Here is an 18,279-nt window from a genome sequence, read left to right as displayed (position 1 = left end):
TTCTGGGTAAGTTGCTTAACCCCTCTAAACCTCAGTTTCCTTATCTGTACAAAGGTCATAATAATCATTCCCCTGCAGAGTGATGGTGAGAATTGAGTGAGATCATGAACTCACAGGCGTGACGCACATACATACTCAATACACGTTCCACCCACAGCCCAGGGATGACCATCACAGCTCCTCAGGAAGGGACAGGAGGGAAAGGAAGACCAAACCTACACATCTGTACTTTGGCTCCTCTCCCGGCCCAGCTTCCTCCAGGAAGAAGGGGGACAGACCTTTTCGACAAAATTGGAAGTTTTCTTTCTTCAAGGCCTTTGATGGTTTAGGAGATGGTGATGATGCTAATGGGGGATGGTGGTGGGTTGATGATAAACGATCATATTCCCATGTCCTTATTCTTATAAAACCCTTTCATGGCCATTATCTCATGTGAGTCCATCAAGGCAGAAATTATACCCATTTTATGAAGTAGAAGAATGAGGGTGTGGTTAAGACTCTGTGCTTCCAATGCAGGGGGTGCGGGTTTGATCCCTGGTCAGGGAACTTGGATCCCACATGCTGGGCGGCCAAAAACAAACAAACAAAAAAAAGAGGTATTTTTAAAAATTTATTTATTTTTTTAAATTTTTATATTATATTGGAGTATAGTTGATAAACAATGTTGTGTTAGTTTCAGGTGTACAGCAAAGTGATTCATTTATACGTATACATGTACCCACTCTTTTTCAAATTCTTTTCCCATTTAGGTTATTACAGAATATTGAGCAGAGTTCCCTGTGCTATACAGTAGGTCCTTGCTGGTTATCTATTTTATTTTGTTTTATTTTAAAATATTGATTGATTGATTGATTGATTGATGTACTGTGTGGCATGTGGGATCTTTGTTCCCCGACCAGGGATCGAACCCGTGCCCCCTGTATTGGAAACGCAGGGTCTTAACCACTGGACTGCCAGGGAAGTCCCTGGTTATCTATTTTAAATATAGCAGTGTGTACATGTCAGAATGAGGTATTTAAAAACAAAATAAAACAAACCTGGGCCATCTCTCCCTCACTATCTCATGGAACTCCATTTAATCTTTGGGAGAAAACGTGGGTGAAGAGGGTCCTGACGTGGGTATCTCTCTTCCTGTCCCTGAGTGGGAGTGCTGCCCAGCTGTGTCCAGCTATGATATGGACTGTGACCTCACGCCTCTATTCCAGGAGAGGGCCCACAATGCCTGCCCCGGTCCATTCTCCATCTCGGCCACTCTGAGCATGCCCGGTGTGTGGGTTGCAACCTTACTGCTTCTGAGGTTTGGGTCAGTGGGTCTCATACATTGTCCCATTCCAGTCACTCCTCCCAATTACTGAGGTAACAGACGAGGGGACTGGAACCCAGAAGAATCAACGTGCCTCAGATCACACCATTAGAAAGTGCAGTGCAGACTCTGAGGTCTGCACCCAGCAGGAGGAATTCCTGCATCACTTCTTCCAGCCCAGCTGCCTCCATCCCTCCACATACCAGGTGCCAGAACACAGCTGTCTCTTCCTTGCTCCCCCAACCCAGGCAAGCTGTCCTGGGTGGGGCTGAGCTGGGTGGGGCCGAGCTGGGTGGGGCCGCCCTGGGTAGTGTCCAGTGAGACTGTAGCCCCTGCAGGCAAATTCAGCTGGACACTGATGCTAAGCGGCAGTCCCTGCTGGTGAGAGCTGGGCTGCTGTGGGCGGTGGGGCACTGGGAGGGTAGGAAGTGTCTGGTTTGGGTGGATCAAGGTCCCTGAAAAGAAAACTTAGAATTGCCCAGGGAAGAACTCCTGTTGGATTGAGGGAGAGGGGTTAGGGAATGTCAGGTGACTGAGAGTGCACAGGAGGAGGGGGTGACTAGAGGAAGGGAGGGTTTAAGGGACAGTAAGAGCCCCTGGAGGCTGGGAATGGAGAGCTGTAGGTCCCAGCCCCGAATTTACTCTTGCCTTCGCTGTTTGTCTCCATCTGGGATATGGTGAGTGTCCTCCTGACCCAGCCACCCTTCCCAAAGCAAGGGCATCTGGAAAGCAAAAATGACCCGTGAATTGGTATCTGGGGGCAGGAGGGTATAAACTGAAGCGGGGGTTAAATCCTGCCCACCTCATGTCTTTGCCAGGTGAGGAGGGAGCAGGAAAGGCAAGCCTAGAGTCTAGATCGCCTTGGAAGTCACTGGCCATGCCCACTCTGCTGCTCCCGCTGCTGCTGCGGACGCTGCTGGCCCGCCTGCTGCTGCCTGCTGCCCGCCTTGCCCGCCGGCACTTCCTGCCCCTGCTGCGCCGGCTGGTCCACCGCCTGGGCTCTCAGGATATGCGAGAGGCTTTGCTGGGCTGTCTGTTGTTTGTCCTCAGTCAGAGACACCCGCCGGATGCTGGGGAGGCCTCCAGAGTGGCCCGCCTGGAGAGGAGGGACAGGCTAGCCTCCCAAAAATGAGGCCATGAATCCTGGTAGCAGCTGTATCCACTGAAACGCTTTCTTTTGGAGTAAGACAGTCCTGGCCCCATCACTGACTGCAGCCTGCCCAGTGGGCAGAAGACATGGTGGGGGACAGAGCATGAGAGGGGTCCGGCCAGGACATGCCTCCCCACGCCCCCGACTCCCAGCAGAGATGATTGGAAGGATGCTCTGCATTTAGCAGAAAACCCATCATTATCCCTCCCTCCCTGCCCCTGCATTCTTCCCAAGAACTTTTCTTTTCTTTTTTTTTTGGCCGCACAGCATGTGGGATCTTAGTTTCGGACCAGGGATCGAATCTGCACCCCCTGCATTGGAAGTGCAGACTCTTAAACCACTGGACCGCCAGGGAAGTCCCATCTTTTTAATTTTTTTTCCAAGAACGTTTCTAATTACCTCTGGCCTGTGAGGGGAGAGGAACTGACTCTCCTCCCTCTGCCACCCCCACCCGCAGGCAAATGGGGACATGAGGTCCAATGAGGGACAATGCTTAACCTAGCTAATCCAGACTGTCTGTCTTTGACTCGTGATTTACCAAGTAGTAAGACCTTGGTTCCCTAGGGAGTCAGTCCTGCCTCCAAAGCCCAGCATACATACAGCAGGTGCTCAATAAATATTTGTTGCTTTGAATGCCTGGGATGTCTTTGACAGTCTTTGTCACACTCCTGCACTGCATGACAGTCGAACCTGTCCAGAGGGTGGGATGGGGAAACAATTCAAGGCTTCCTTTTGCTACCTATTCCATTGTCCCTCTCGGTTTGTACGTCCACTTGCCTAATTTGAGTATATTACACTGTAAACCAGCAGTCTTGGGTCTGCCTGGCCAGCTCAGGGTAAGGAGGTAAACGTCCTCCAGCAAGCGTGGACACTCTTCGCAGCTAGTGGTGTGGGAAGAGGGAGATTTGTTTGCTGAGGGACCCTGTGGGCAGCCGCCCAGAGGAGCAGTGTAGAAATGCATACCCCTGAGGGGTCCTCTGCTCAGGATGGGATCTAAGGGGTAGCGGGTGGGTGGGGTGTGATCTGAGGAATTCACCTATTTCCCCTCCCCAGTGGGAGGCCCCTCGGGGATCAAATAAGAGCTGTCAGAGGTATTTGCATGCCAGCCTCCGGATAATTTGCTTACGGTTCCCATGCAATACTCCTCCCTCCCACCCTCCTCCAGCGAGTCCTGGGCTCTCGGTTCAAAGTGGGAAAGTGAGGAGTACAGGCTCCTTTCAGGACCCTCACCCCGTTAGCATACCCCTCAGAAGGTTGGCCTGGGGCAAGAACCGAGACCAGAGCTGTGGGCCCCCAAGCCGGCCCAGCGGGCTTTTCCGCCAGACCCCCGCCTCCCCACACCCCGGCACCATCTGCTTCCTCCCGGAGTCCTGAAAAGCCAGTGCACGTGCTCGACCCCTTCGGGAAGGTGGCCCGGGGGAGGGGCGGGGTGAAGGGGATTCGAACCCCTGGTCCCCTCCAGGGTCACGGGCGCCTTTATTTATTTCGCCCGCTCCGGGCCTCCCCTCCCGCCGGCCTTCCGGAGCGCTCCTCACTCCCGAGCGGCGCCGGCGGGACCGAGCCAGCCGCGAGGCGCGGGGCTGGCGCCGGGATCGCCCGTTGCAGCCCCTTTGCCGCCCGGCGGTATAGACCGGTCAGACGCGGCGCGGACTGCGGTTCCCGGCCACGACGACGGCCCCAGTCCCGAAGTGAGGAGGCCAAATGGAGGCCTGTGAATTTCCGTCCGCGCTCCCGGACTCCGGATGAGCCCTCCGCAGTCCCTGCAGGTGCGCTGGGAGCAGAGGCGGGGCCGCGGCGAGGGGGCGGGGGTCTGCGCGTGGGGGGGGGGGAATCAACGGAGTCTGCAACTGCGGTTTGTGGCGGAGGAGATCATTTTCCCAGATTTTGGAGGCCGTGGTGAGATGACTACCCTACCCTAACCACATTCAGTTGTCTCCAAGGTCGGAGACTTTCCCAGAGCAGAGGATAGGGGCAGAGGTCTGAGAAATGAAGCTGGAAAACCAAGCCCAGTCTTCCTGAACCCTGATCCCCGTACACACCCACAAGAAAGGTGAGGGACTTGAGGGTGTCCGACCCTGAGAGGGCCGGATTCTGGCTTTAGTTTAGTTGATGTTTTGTTCATCATGGATTTTTTTCTCTTTTTTTTTTGTATTAACTTTGATTTAAAAAAATATTGCCTTTAAACATTATTTATCTGGATTCTGGAATACTTGGGCGCCCCCTTAAATATTGCAACTCAGGCAAGTTGCCTCTCTGGCCTCTCCCTAGTCCCAGCCTGCCAGAGGGCCACAGAGATAGAGTCGCAAACAGGACTAAGAACATAACAGTCACGAGACGAGTTGGTGACAAACTGCGGAGCCAAGCAAATCCACTTCCAGCAAACACAGATGGAGGCAGGGCTGGGGAAGGATAGGACTGGTTGTGTGAGGTGATGAGGAAGGCTTGGGGCCTGGAAGGGGGAGGAGGGAATCAGTGCAAGCCACAGGCTCAAATAGGTGGGGGATCCGGTGGGGGTGGGGTGCAGCTGGATCAGCCCTTCACACCCTACCCCTGTACCCGGGACCTGAGGGAGCCAAAAGATTGGGCAGAGGGTGACAAGGACTGGCTGGGCCTGGAGGGCACAGGCCACTGTGAGTCGGGCTCCGAGGCTGTCCAGCAGAGGGCCCTGGCACCCAGCAACCATCTCTGCGTAGGGAGGTGGCTCTGGAGGGGTGTGGGTGCTGGCTGGGGGCCCAGGCAGGGAGAGTGCCAGACAGGCTTCTGTCCAGCAATAACAGCCCTGGCTGTTGCCATCTAGTGAGCAGGCTGAGCTTCAGCGGGGGTGGGGAGGGAAACCAGCCTTCCGCTGTCTGGCCTGTGACCCTCACCACTTCCCTCCAGTTTCTTTCCACTTCCAGCCCCCTTTGCACACAGCTGCAGCCAATGGCCACCAGCCTGGGGGATCCATTTGACCACGAAGGCCTGCCACCTCCACAGACTTAGAGACGGGAAGTGAGGATGGGGAGAGAGACAGGGGCCGAGCAAAAGGGGAGAAGAGGGCCAGGAGAGGAAGAGAGAGGCTGGACAAACACAGGGTAGGAATGGGGGGAGGGAGACCCAGACATGAAGCTGCCCTCAAGGCATGGGGCAGTGCCTAGAAAAATACCACTAATACCCCTCTTCCTGCCCTCTGTTTGGTTAAGACCAGGAGATGTTGGTATGTCATGTCTCTGTGGGTCCCTGAGCCAGTAGGCTGGGAACAGCCCTTCTGAGTATCTTGGGGTGCATCCACGGATCAATCCTAAGTAGAAAAACTACCCTTCCCGTCAGAGCCCAGTCTGTTCTCTGCAGAGAAGGCGTGACTCTGCCTTATCCCTACGATGTTAGTACTGCTAATTGTTAATTAGTGCCTATGGCTTCTCCAGGGTACAGGCCTCTTGGGTAACTGGGGCAAGGGTGTGGGGGGTGAATTGGATTTTCTGTCCTCAGCATCTCTCTAGCCTTTGGATTGTTCTCCTATAGTGAGGGCTGCTGTAGGGGCAGTGATCCCCCCATCCCCTAGATTTACTGACCAACGAAAAAGGAGGGAATCCTTCCCCCTCCCTTGGAGGTACAAGAAGGACTGATCATTCCTCAGCATGCCCACCCCCTTCCTCCTCAGCCAGGGAGGACATGGGGCTCCGCAAGGCTTCCACCTCTGAGTATCAGGACCATAGGATTCACTCAGGCTATAAAGCTGTTACGGGCTTTTTCTCTTCCCGTTGCCAGCTGTGCCTCAGCTTTTCCAATGTTCTGGATTTAGAAAGGGTGAATCATGAGAGGGCTACAGGGCTGTGGCTCCCCCCACCACGCCACACACATCGCTAAGTCAACGTTGTCGGTGAGCGGATCTGTGTGGGAAAACCCAGGTCACACATCATGCTGATTCCGTCGGAGGGATCCCCGGCGTGGGGTCTGGGGAGAGGAAAGGAAAGTCTGACTCGAAGAAAGTGGCACTGAAAAGGGAAGGGGACGCTGGAAAGGAAAAAGGTGCAGTGTGAAAGAGATGGTGTGGGAGGGGGCTTGGGGAGCCATAACAGAACGTCTGAGATGGTGTAGGGGCGATGCGGGGGCCGTCCGGATCTGTCTGAGCGGGTTTGTCGCTGGGAGTGTCTCGAGACAGCTGTGTAGGAGTTTGTGTAACCCCAGCGCGGAGACCGGGGGTACCCAGTGTGCTGCTATACCCTCCAGCCCCACGTGCTCCGTGATGGGGCAGGGTTTGGCGTGGCAGCGCCCCCAGAGGTCCTATCTACAGAAATAGTGCAAGGTGTAGGCCAGGCGGCGGAGGGTCTCGAGTCGGGGGTCCCTCTGAGCCGGCAGCCGGCGTGCGGGGGGCGGGGGCGGGGGCGGGGGCGGGGCCTCGGCGGACGCCGGAGAGCGGGCGCGGGCCGGGGCGGGGCGAACGGAGGGCGGGTTTGAATGTGCTCAGGCGGGCGCGGGAAGTGGCAGGGAAAGCGCGCAAACCTCCACGCGGGAGGACTCCTTCCCAGCAGGTGCTACCCGGGGACTGGGGGCCGGGGAACCGGGGGCCGGGAGTCGCCGGGGTGGAAGGCGCCGCTTGCCGCCTGCCACGAGAGCAGGGAGGCCGGGCCTGGCAGCTGAGCGGCCGGGGCAGGGGACGCGGGGTGGGCCCCACCTGAGCCTCACCCCGCCCCCGCGCTGAGCGTGCGGAGCCGCGCAGCACGTGGCGCGCCGAGGCACGGGCGCAGGGGCACCTTGTGGGGACCCGGACCCGAGCGGGCGTGGACGACTTGGCTCCCGGGCCTGAAACCGGTTGTCGCGGAGCTGACCTCTGCAAGGGGCGGGCGAGTTGAAGGTTAATCTCGATCAATTCTTGTCGTTGGTACTGGGGAGGGGCCGCGCCGTTAACTGCGTTGGGTGCAGGGAATGGGAGTGGAGGAGCTGTCTCTTTAACCACCGCCTTCTATTGGCCGAACTCGTGTATCTGGCCTCCCTTCCTGGGCGCGTCCTCATTTATTCCCGGAGAGAGGACCCTTGCTTCACTCAGAGAAAGAACAAAGACATACCCCAGATTTTCTTCCCAGGGGAGAGCTGTGGTGGAGGAGGGCTGGTCCCACCCCTGCCCCTCACCCCTCTTGGGGCCGTCCCTTTGCCCATTCCTCTCAATCACCTCCAGACCTTCCTGCCTTGTCCTCCTGCCAGTGTACGCTCTCCTTGCCAGGATGTGTGTGTAATGGGGTGGGGGAGTGCCTTACAGCTGACACTTAGTTCAGGCTGGAGGTGACCTCGACCCCTACCTTATTTTTAATCCCTTACTTGGAGTAGAGTTACCCTGTCTCCCAGTATAAGAGGCTGGCTGGGAAACAGCCTTTATACCTTCCTCCCCACCCAGGAAGGAGCCTAGAGTAAGCTGCACATTGAGTTTGAATTCCAGCTCACCCATTCACTAGCTCTGTTATCTTTGGCAAATGACTCAACCTCTGTAAACTTCAGCTGTCCTTGTCTGTTCTCGTGGAGACAGTCTTGTACTAGCTTGTGGTGGTTGCAAGGGCAGCCGAGGGCAGGAGAAGGTATCTGCAGGTGGTGGCCCCATGTGGGATCCAAGGAGGTGGTGAATTTGATGCCACCACACGGGTGTCTCTGGAAGCTGGGGTCATGAGAGGTGTTTGGGGCCTGGGGTTGGGGAGGTGCTCAGTTTGGTGGCTGCTGTCAAGGCCTCATCTCGGCAGGCCAAGGCATGGCTGAGGAGCACCAGATGCTCTGAGCTGGTCTCAAATCCCCAATTGCTGCCGGGCAAAGGCAGACAAAAACAAAATACCTGGGCTGGTGGGCTGAACGTCAGGATGTGGGCAGGGGCAGCGGGCTGCCCCTGGAGTTGAATTGTGCCCAGGACAGTTGAGAACAGAGAGCAGGAGTGTAGCAGAAAGAAATACTCCTCTGAGCCTAGAGAGATTTTACTGAGGAAGGGGAGACACTCTATTCTCCGCACCCCCCCCCATCTCCCGCCTGCGCGTTGAAGCTGCACGTGCTCTTTACTGCCAGGAATCTTGCCTGTGGAGGGTGAGGATGGAGCACAGGTTAGGGTGAGGTGAGAAGCTGGGGATTCCCCTCACTTCCTCTGCCCACACCCCAGTGTAGAGCCCTCTCGTCCCCATCCTTCTGGAAAATGTATAAACTGTCATTCACCACTGTCCCAAGTGCCTAGAACAGTGCCTGGCTGGCATGCAGAGGTCTTCGGTAAATATTTGTGAAAAGGAAGAGCGCCTCCATCTGGAGCTATGTGGGTCTGCCCCTCCCCTCCTTGTCCTATGGCCCAGATGTGGGCTGTGGGGCTGAGGAAGGCCTTGGAGAGGCTGGAGTTTACCCAGGGAGGGGTTGAGAGGAATTATTGGGGGGGGGGGTAGAAAGGCCCATCGCGGTCCTTTCTTGGGGTCCCCAGGGCTGTGGTCTCAGGCTGGGTCCTGGAGCACTGGCTGCACCTGTGAGTTGACCCACCCCCTCAGCTCCCTGCCGAGACTGCTGGCTGTCTTATCTCCCAAGCTACAGGGCTGGGTTTTATCTCCCTGGTTGTGTTTGTGGGGAGGCTTCTCAGAATGGGGCTGCTCCCTCCCACAGTGAGGCCTGGGGGGTTCTCTCCTGATATGCCCTGTGCCGCCACGTTCATTCTAGACCCTTACTCTGGAGGAGCCCATGGACAAGGCCTGCTGCCTGAGCCTGAGCTAGGACCACCTCCCACAGACCACCCGGGCCCCCTCTGCCCCCACCCTTCTGCTGGCAAGTCTGGGCAAGTCTGAGTGCTGGTCCTGGTGGGCAAGGAAGCCAGTCCTCGCCCAGAACGGTAGAGCTGGCTCCAGAGCTAGGCCCACACGTTGGGGACACACCAGCACACGCCTGCCTGGCTTTCTATGCCATCCGAGGGAAAGCTGTTTCCTCTGCTGGTGCCAGGGAGCCTCTCCCTGCCTGAGCAGGGAAGGGATACTGAGGGAGGAGGCTGGATGCCTGGGGACTAGGCAGCCTCTGCTCCCATCCCTCCAGTCTTCCCTCCAACTTTGTTCTCAGAAAGGGGAAGAGGACATGGGAGTGAGTCAGAGAGGAATCCGGGGGGGATGGGATGACCCTGTGGCCAGGACTGGGGGTCAGGGGAGAGGCTGGGTCCCCACACACATCCTGAAGTATGTTCCTGGAAGACTGGCCAGGAACCAGGGAGCCTCTGGGCAGTGGCTGGAAAGGATGGTTAGGGTGCCACCAGCAGAGAGGCTGGAGTCTGGGGTGCCCCCAGGAGGGGACAGGCTCTCCAAATCCCACCCTAACCATGAGCCCAGGGGCTCCCTGGGAGTGCAGAGAGGTCAGACTTGCAGAGAGAGCTGGGGAGGGAGGCCTCGCTGGTTTGGCCTCGGTCGTCACCCCTGAGGCTGCTGCTTCTGCGGATCTGTTTGTTTTGTGTCCTCCCTCTTCCCTCCCCCTATCCTCTCGCTCTTATCTCCTTTCTGTTTCCCTCCTTCTGTCCCCACTTCATTGTCATCACTGTCCCTGACCCCTCCCGCTGTCTCCCCTGCGTTTAGCTGTTCTTCTCTCCCTCTCAACCATACCTCCTCCTCTTTCCCTCCTGCGCTCCACCCTCCTGTTTCCCTGCTTACAAACTGCTTCAACTGCTGGATAAAAATAGCGGTGGCAGTGGCCAGGCCAGGCCGGGAGCCAGGTAGAGCCTGAGCAGGCAGGGGGGCCCAGCGGGCCAGGCCCAAGGGGTCAGAGGGAGCAGTCCTGAGAGGCAGGGCCGGGAGTGGGGCTTTCCGGACTCTTCAGCCTGCCCGTTCTGTCTGCCCTGCCCTCCTCACACCCCAACCAAGAGTCTGAAGAGGCCTGTGGGGAAGCAGGGCTGAGACAGGACCTCACACTGCTTCTGCCCCCAGCAAGCACCGAGGGAGGAGGCTACCAGCCAGGCATAACCAAGAACACCGTCACCATGACAACCAGTCACCAGCCTCAGGACAGGTACTGGGGGACCTGGGCTGTGAATCCAGGGGAGTGGAAAGGGGTCTCCAGGAGGCTGGATGCCATATGCCTTGGAATTTGGGGTTGCCACCACTGGCGGGCCTTCCGGCTATGAGGTAGCTGAGTCGGGTCTGCATCAGGGGTGGGGGCCCTTCGTGCTGTGGCTGGGTGCTGATGGGTGCTGATGGGGGCAGCAGCCCCTCCCTGGCCTGTCAGAGTTTCCAGTGCTCAGCAGCTTCCAGCTCCTGCCAGCACCGTGGGGAGACATCTGGCAGCACCTCTCGTTTCTGAGCTGGCCTCTGCCTCACCCTGATCCTCACTCTGACCTCCCTTTCACTTCCCCACCTCCGGAGCCGAGGAGTTCCCTCCGGTTAGACCTGCATCCATGATCACGCATGTGTGTTTTGGGGGAAGAGGTTGTAGCTGGATGCAAGTTCTCCCAGGAGTCTAGGCCCCCAAAAAGTTGATGAAGCCGTGCCTGGGGTCCAAAACAGCCTTCCACCCGGGCCCCCCAATCCCATCACCGCTCCCCTGCCCATCCTGTCCCCCTGTGCTAAAGGCCATGGAACTAGGCCACTTCTAGCTGTGGGACCTTGGGCACTTAGCTTTATGTCTCTGAAACCATCTCCCACCTGTAAAAGAGACGTGAGGTTTACTTGGGTGGGAGGGAATTTAAGGACACATAGTAAGTACAGGCCCCAAGCTGTTTGGTTGATTCCCTCCGCAGTGTCTTTTGTTCCCAGGCTGCCTGCCGCCCTATCCCAGCACCCCCATCTGGTGGCAGCTCTCTGAACCCCTTCCCCTTCTCCACTGGTCTTGTGGCACTCACCCAGCCCCACTCTGGCCCTCTGTCCTCTGGGACCTTGGCTGGGAATGCTCCCTTCCTTTGGGCCTCTCGATCAAGGCCTCACCTCTCTTCCTCAAGGTGGGGAATATATGAGGGAGTTGGGGGGGCTGAACTTGTCAGGGCTCAGACCTGCCCACTTGGGGTGCCTACCCAGGCCTCCAGCTGGTGCGGCCAGGCCCTGCGCTCTGGCTAGACCCGTCTGCTCGTTGCCTTGGGCTTGTCCCTGCCAGCTCTGTGAAGAAAGCGGGTGTGGGCTCTGGGGAAAGTATGGCAGACACAGGTGGAGACCACAGTGGGAGCGCCCAGGGCTGTCTGGGGAAAGCTGTCCCGTCGCAAACAGGCCCTGAGGGGTGGGGCTTGGGGCAGTGACCTGGCCTAGGCTGGGTGGTGCTTATTTACCCTTGGGGGCCCAGATGATGTCCAGTGGCCTGGTCCCTCCTGGCCTCTCCTACGTGGTGCAAACTACAAAGCTGGTCCTGTCTAGGCCAGGAAAAAACAGCTCCCTCACTTCCCAGATGTCCCAAGGCTCCCTGCCTGCCTGCCCTCCTAGATCCAGAATGGTCTGGGAGTTTCCTGACCTCAGAATCCTCTTTGGAGAGCCACGCAGCCCTGCCCTGACAGTGTAATCACTTCCAGCCTGCCTGGCGGGGGTGGAAGAATTGTGTTTGCTTTCTCACTCACCCTCCCACCCCTAGCCTTCAGCAGGATTTCCAAAACCACCTCCGGATGTGTGGGTCACACTGGTTCCCAAGCCTGCAGCGTCCCCTGAGTCTTTGGGGCTGAGAATGGTCCTTTGGGCCATGCCCTTCGGTCCTATGTCCCTGGTCCCCTTCCCTCTCGGGACTCATCTGTGCCCTCTCCCCCATCCCAGGCCACCTCTCGCTCCACATACATACACAAATAGGAGGACGCATGCCCTGTGCCCTGGGACAGCTGGAGAGATGGAAGGGGAGGGGGCTGCCCCAGGTTTGATTTGGGAAGGAGGGTGGGATGGTGAGTCACCTGGCCTCACTTTCCTCTCCCATCCCCAGGTACAAAGCCGTCTGGCTTATCTTCTTCATGCTGGGTCTGGGGACGCTGCTGCCCTGGAATTTTTTCATGACAGCCACTGCGGTGAGATGTGGGAGATGGGCTCCCAGGGGCATGTCCACTGGGCACGTAGGGCCTGGATCTGTGCTGTGGGCACGGGGAGAGAGGTTCTAACACTCCTCTGTGCAACCCTCACAGTATTTCACAAACCGCCTGGACATGTCCCAGAACGCGTCCTTGGTCCCTGCTGAACCGAGCAAGGACGTCCAGGCTTCGGCCGGCCCCTCAGCACCCTTGCCAGAGCGCAACTATCTCAGCGCGATCTTCAACAACGTCATGACCTTATGTGCCATGCTGCCCCTACTGCTGTTCACCTGCCTCAACTCCTTCCTGCATCAGAGGTGAGTGCCCGGGCCCCCACCCTGACCACTCGCTGCCTCGTGCCCTCCCTGGGCTGAGCCCCTGGCTTTACCACCCGTCTCTGCCGTCGTGGCCTCTCTGGCAGGATCCCCCAGGCTGTGCGGATCCTGGGCAGCCTGGTGGCCATCCTGTTGGTGTTCCTGATCACTGCCATCCTGGTGAAGGTGCCCATGGATGCTCTGCCCTTCTTTGTCGTCACCATGATGAAGATCATGCTCATTAATTGTAAGCCGGGCTGGGTGGGGACCTGGGGCAGATATCTTCCCACATACCTGCCCCTTTCTTTCACACCCACAGTTGGCCAGAGAGAAGTCTCTTCCTCCCTCTGGGTGGTCAGGATTCAGAAGCCTGAGCGGGCATGGACCAGGTGTGGGAGAGGAGGCCCTGGGAGTGGGGAGAGAAGGGCCGCTCAGCGTCAAGACTTACTGGGAGTAAAGCAGGAATTGCAGGGGCCCCGGCCACCCACCCGGCTCCTCCCTCCCCTGCTGATGCCCACCCTGTTCCCCAGCGTTCGGTGCCATCCTGCAGGGCAGCCTGTTTGGCCTGGCCGGCCTCCTGCCCGCCAGCTACACAGCCCCCATCATGAGTGGTCAGGGCCTGGCAGGCTTCTTTGCCTCTGTGGCCATGATCTGCGCCATCGCCAGTAAGTCTTGCCATCTGTCTGCCTGTCGCCCTGGTTGTTGTTGTGGGGAGAAGGGAAGGGGCCTGTCTCTGATCGCTGACACCCTCCACCCCAGGTGGCTCGGAGCTGTCGGAAAGTGCCTTTGGCTATTTTATCACAGCCTGTGGGGTTATCATTTTGACGATCGCCTGTTATCTGGGCCTGCCGAGGCTGGTGAGCTCTTGGAGAACACTGGGTTTGGGGTCTAGGGCGGGTCCAGGACTCCAGATCAAGGGTGTTATGGGTGTGAAACCTGGGGGAGGTGGGGATTCTGGAGATCCGCTTCTGAATCCACCTTCCTGGTCTCCCTCACTTGATAGGAATTCTACCGCTATTACCAGCAACTCAAGCTCGAAGGGCCCGGGGAGCAGGAGACCAAGCTGGACCTCATTAGCAAAGGTCTGAAGAGACTGAGGAAGCTGGGGTGGAGGACAGTCTGCCCAGCAGGGAGGCAGCATGAGCTGAGGGCAAGAATGAGCGTGCTGCAGTGATGCCAGAGGCGAGAGGGATCAGGGATGGGGTGAGGGGTCACAGTAGTAAATAGGGGCTGGGATAGAGAAGCTGGGGGGAGATCCTGGGTGGCCTTGAACGCCTGAGGACATTGGGAAGCAATTTCAGATTCTCGGACAGGGCGTAACCTGACCTGAGGCTCCTGGGAGAGGTCAGGGGACTTGCACAGTGGGAGTTCGAAGGCCGTCTGGGCTAAGTGTCAGGGCGCGGCTGTGCACTGGTTAAGGGAATGTCCGCCCTCAGCTGACCCCAGCCCTTTTGGGGATTGTGTCATCTGTTGCTCTGTCCTTCCCACAACTTGAAGATCCTTCCACCACCTGTCACCCCCCAGGAGAGAAGTCAAAAGCAGGCCAAGAGGAGGCCGGAGTTTCAGCCCCCAACTCTCAGCCCGCCGACGGAAGCCACTCTGTCTGCGCCATCCTCAAAAACGTATGTGGGGCTTGGGCATCCTGCCTTCTACCCCTCACCCTCTTTCTCTCCTTTTGTTCCTTTCCCCACCCCACCCTCCCCCTTCCCGGCACTGCCCATCCTCTCCCTTTCTTTTTTTTTTTTTTAATTTATTAATTATTTATTTATTTTGGCTGCTCCAGGTCTTAGTTGCGGCACATGGGATCTTTGTTGCATCATGCAGGCTTCTTAGTTGCATCATGCATGCGGGATCTAGTTCCCCGACCAGGGATGGAACCCGGGCCCCCTGCATTGGGAGCGCGGACTCTTACACACTGGACCACCTGGGAAGACCCCATCCCCTCCCTTTCTGACTGGAGACTGGCCACTTTCCTGGATTCTCGTGTGTGTGTGTGTCTGTGTGTCTGTGTGTGTGTTGGGGAATCTTGGTTCTTTGATGACGCACAACCGCCATGAAGACACAGACCTGAGTCCCTTTCCTCCAGATCTTAGTCCCGGCTCTCTCCGTCTGCTTCGTCTTCACCATCACTATTGGGATGTTTCCTGCCGTGGCTGCCGAGGTCAAGTCCAGCATTGCGGGCACCAGCGCCTGGAGTGAGGACCCTATGGGTTCCCAGGATGGGGAAGGACAGGGACTCCAGCAGGGCTAGGACTCCAGGGAAGGGGAGCTTGGACTGCTGTCTCCCCAGCCAGGCTCTCCTGGTCCATTTGCCCTTCCCTGGGCTGGAAGCATCTTCTCCATTTTATAGCTGGGAAAACTGAGTCCCAGTGAGGGTCAGGGTTGTAGAGTCTGCCTCTCTTGGACCTGCTAACCGTTCCCTAATCTACTCTTTCTCTTCCAGGAGACTACTTCATTCCTGTGTCCTGTTTCCTGACCTTCAATATCTTTGACTGGCTGGGCCGGAGCCTCACAGCCTTCACCATGTGGGTAAGTGAAGGAAGGGGGCACCAAGACCCTGTGAGAGGGGAGAGTCCAGCTTGAGACCCAGAGAGGGAACCAAGAAAGTATGGTGGAAAGGCGACCATGCTTTTTTAAAAACCAAGACACAATCTACGTACAGTAAGGCGTACAAGTTGTAGGTGTACAGTTTAATGACTGTATATACACACACAAGCAAACATACACAGCCCCCTGATAAGCACCACCCAGGTCAAGATATAGAACATGGCCAGCACTCTAGAAGGCTCTGTCATGCCCCCTCCCAGGCAGTACCCCTGAAGGGTAACTAGGCTCTGAGATTTCAGTTCAGATCCTGAGGGACCCCAAATGGAGCCCTGGGGGCCTTGGTTGGGGGCCTGGGTGTGCCCTGGGGGCTGGCGCAGCCTGACTGAGACACTGCCTGGTCTCCGCAGCCTGGGAAGGACAGCCGCTGGCTGCCGATCCTGGTGCTGGCCCGGCTGGCCTTCGTGCCTCTGCTGCTGCTGTGTAACGTCCATCCCCGCCACAACCTGGCCGTGGTCTTTGAGCACGATGCCTGGTTCATCATCTTCATGGCTGCCTTCGCCTTCTCCAACGGCTATCTCGCCAGTCTCTGCATGTGCTTTGGGCCCAAGTGAGTGGGGAGTGTGGTGGTCTCAGGAGGGGGCTGGTGCTCCAATGGGGAACACTCAGTAGAGGGAGAGAGGGCAAAAGAAGATTCCTGATCCTGGAGCTCAGGGTTTCCAGGGTGAGAGAGGAGCCTGCTGGCCCTAGGGTCCCAGGCAGTGGTGGGTAGGAGAGGGGTCGGGTGAGGGAGGGGCTCCCAGGGAAAGGTAGAGACAGCCCCAGTACACATCCCCCCAAGAGGGGAAGTACGACAGGTGGGTAAGCAGAATTAGATGCTCTGGGTGGAGCTGGGGTAGGGGCCATCCTAAGGTAGGCTCGCCCTCCCTCCTTTAGGAAAGTGAAGCCAGCCGAGGCAGAGACGGCCGGAGCCATCATGGCCTTCTTTTTGTCTCTGGGCCTGGCGCTGGGGGCTGTCTTCTCCTTCCTGTTCCGGGCAATCGTGTGACCGAGGATGGACGGAAGGATGGCACCGGCCGCCTGCTCCTGCCCTCCTCCTCCTTCAGGGATGGGCAGGGGTCCTCTGGAGGTTTTCTTTCCTAGCCGACTTCTGCTGTCTCACGGCCTGTGCTGGGCCCAGCATCCAGGCCTGGAGGAGAGAGCCTCTGAGGATGGACGGTGGGGACACTGTGGGCCTGAGAGTCAGAGTTGAGGGAGGGGACACGGCCTCTGTGTCTGCTCATGTGCTCCCCCCACCCGCCCCCGCACTTGGCTCTGATCAATCCCTGCCTGGCAGAGCGGCAGAGGCTCCTAGTCTCAGTGTGTGTCATGTGTCTACCTGTTTGCCTGTACCAGGGGTGGCTAGGGGTCAGGACTGCTTGTTCTGAAGTCTTATCTGATACTTCTGCCCCCTTCTCCCCATGTGCCTCTTCCCTCCACCTCCCCATGTTCTTGCCCATCATGAACCCTGTACAGTCGCCATTTTACTGACTTTTTTTTTTTACACTCAAACCAGGTGCCTTCAAAGGCTCTCTGATTAAATAAACTCTTTTTTTTTTTTTTTTTCCCTCTCCATGGCTCCCTGTGTGCTCCAGCCATGGCTTCATGCCCTGGAGAGTCTGGGGGGATGAGCCTGACCCAGATGGGCCTTGGCCAGCACTGGGCCGGGGTCCAAGACAGGGGGGTGAGGGTGGGTCTTGGTCCTCTTAGTTTCAGAGTGACTACAGTACCTCCTGCTGGGGCCGCAGAGGAGGGACAGGCCTGGAGCCAGGACACCCAGACTGTTGGCCGAGACAGAGGAAGGCCATTTTCCTTTGCCGGTTCATCCCTTGTTTCATAGGCCTGGGGGTGGAGACAGTGCCCCATCTTCCTTTTGTCTTCAGTGTCACCCCCTCTACTCTGTCCTCACCCCGCAGCCCGGGGACTGAGTTCTCTACAAATGACCAGCTCCACCACCCTGTCCCCCCAAGCTCCTGGCTGCGCTCCCACCTTCCCAGCAGGAAGAGGCTGCAGCCCAAAGGTTCTGCCCTGCCTGGCACTCGGCCCTGACACCGAAGTCAAGGCAGACTTCTTGGCGAACAAGGGGCCTGTGTGTCCTCAGGGAAGCTGGGCCCCCTTTCTCTTCCCAAACTTTGCCCAAGGGAGGTGTGCGGTGGCTCGGGACCATGAGAGGCATCGGTGGAGGGGGCCATACTGCTGGGTCCCCCTTCTCAAAAAGGACTCTTGCAGATAGGAAATGAAACCGGAGCTCTGGCCTCTGGGCTGCCACCGCCCCCACCCCCCACACCCTTGGCACTGCTGTCCGGGCTTTATTTCTGACAGTTTAATTGAAGGCGTCAGGCTTCATTAAGGGCTGTTAGCACATTTTTAAGGGCTTTTGATGAGCTCTGAAGTCCTAACAGGGGAGTTAAATATATCATCATAGGGGGAACTGGAGTCCACAGAAATACCCCAGGGTACACGCCAAACCAGGGTACAGAATCTGAGGCTGGTGGAAAACAAGGTGTTCTTTCCTATCAGTTTCAAAAGCAGAGGGTGCCCTGAGTGTTCTCTCGTCCCTGCGGTGCCCTTTGCCCACGAGGCGGAGAGAAAACTGCACCCTTGCCCTGCTCCCTCTCACTCCATCTCAACTTCCGAGAGTCCTACTGGGTTCCTTCCTCAGCACCACAGCCCCTCAGGGACCCTGTGCTTCTTCCCTGGGTCGCTTCTTGCCTCCTGCCTGGCCTTTCAGGACTCCTGCCAGGTCTCCTGCAGCCCATCCCACACACGGCAGCAGAATAAGCTGAAAACGTATTTAGTCACAGGCGGGTCTCTCCCTGGGGCGCGCCAAACATTTCCTGATTACCACCACCAGCGACAGCCAGTTTCTACCATTGCTTCTCCCTCTGCACCTCAGAACTTTTGTAACTGTGACTATGCTCTTAACTCCAGTTACCAGACTGTCATGCTTTTCAGGTTTGGGTCTACATTCTCTGTTTTCACTCTTTAAGCTCCCAGA

The 18,279-nt window shown here is 57.5% G+C and overlaps 2 protein-coding genes across 7 annotated transcripts; both read left to right on the top strand.

Moving 5' to 3' along the window:
- The first annotated feature begins 2,108 nt into the window (after positions 1-2,108).
- MYMX (myomixer, myoblast fusion factor) lies at positions 2,109-3,052 on the top strand. Its single transcript, XM_067755826.1, has one exon. It carries the CDS (start codon positions 2,109-2,111, stop codon positions 2,433-2,435), a length of 327 nt encoding a protein of 108 aa, XP_067611927.1. The 3' UTR covers positions 2,436-3,052.
- A 1,034-nt stretch (positions 3,053-4,086) lies between these two features.
- On the top strand, positions 4,087-16,843 carry SLC29A1 (solute carrier family 29 member 1 (Augustine blood group)). 6 transcript variants are annotated; one of them, XM_067752804.1, is made up of 13 exons: positions 4,087-4,219; positions 10,343-10,424; positions 12,303-12,384; positions 12,499-12,701; positions 12,806-12,945; positions 13,229-13,363; positions 13,458-13,555; positions 13,702-13,780; positions 14,223-14,320; positions 14,785-14,893; positions 15,142-15,227; positions 15,653-15,852; positions 16,179-16,843. In XM_067752804.1, exons 2-13 carry the CDS (start codon positions 10,396-10,398, stop codon positions 16,288-16,290), a joined length of 1,371 nt encoding a protein of 456 aa, XP_067608905.1. In that variant the 5' UTR covers positions 4,087-4,219; positions 10,343-10,395; the 3' UTR covers positions 16,291-16,843. The 6 variants fall into 6 exon arrangements, with proteins under 6 accessions (XP_067608905.1, XP_067608904.1, XP_067608907.1 ...); XM_067752803.1 differs by lacking the exon at positions 4,087-4,219 and adding an exon at positions 6,270-6,461; XM_067752802.1 differs by lacking the exon at positions 4,087-4,219 and adding an exon at positions 6,865-6,964.
- Positions 16,844-18,279: the final 1,436 nt, after the last annotated feature.

The sequence above is a fragment of the Pseudorca crassidens genome, chromosome 10 (genome assembly GCF_039906515.1).
Source record: "Pseudorca crassidens isolate mPseCra1 chromosome 10, mPseCra1.hap1, whole genome shotgun sequence".
In the NCBI taxonomy this organism is placed as follows: domain Eukaryota; kingdom Metazoa; phylum Chordata; class Mammalia; order Artiodactyla; family Delphinidae; genus Pseudorca; species Pseudorca crassidens.
Note: the sequence above shows the minus strand (reverse complement) of the source record. Positions and strands in the feature narration are given on the sequence as shown.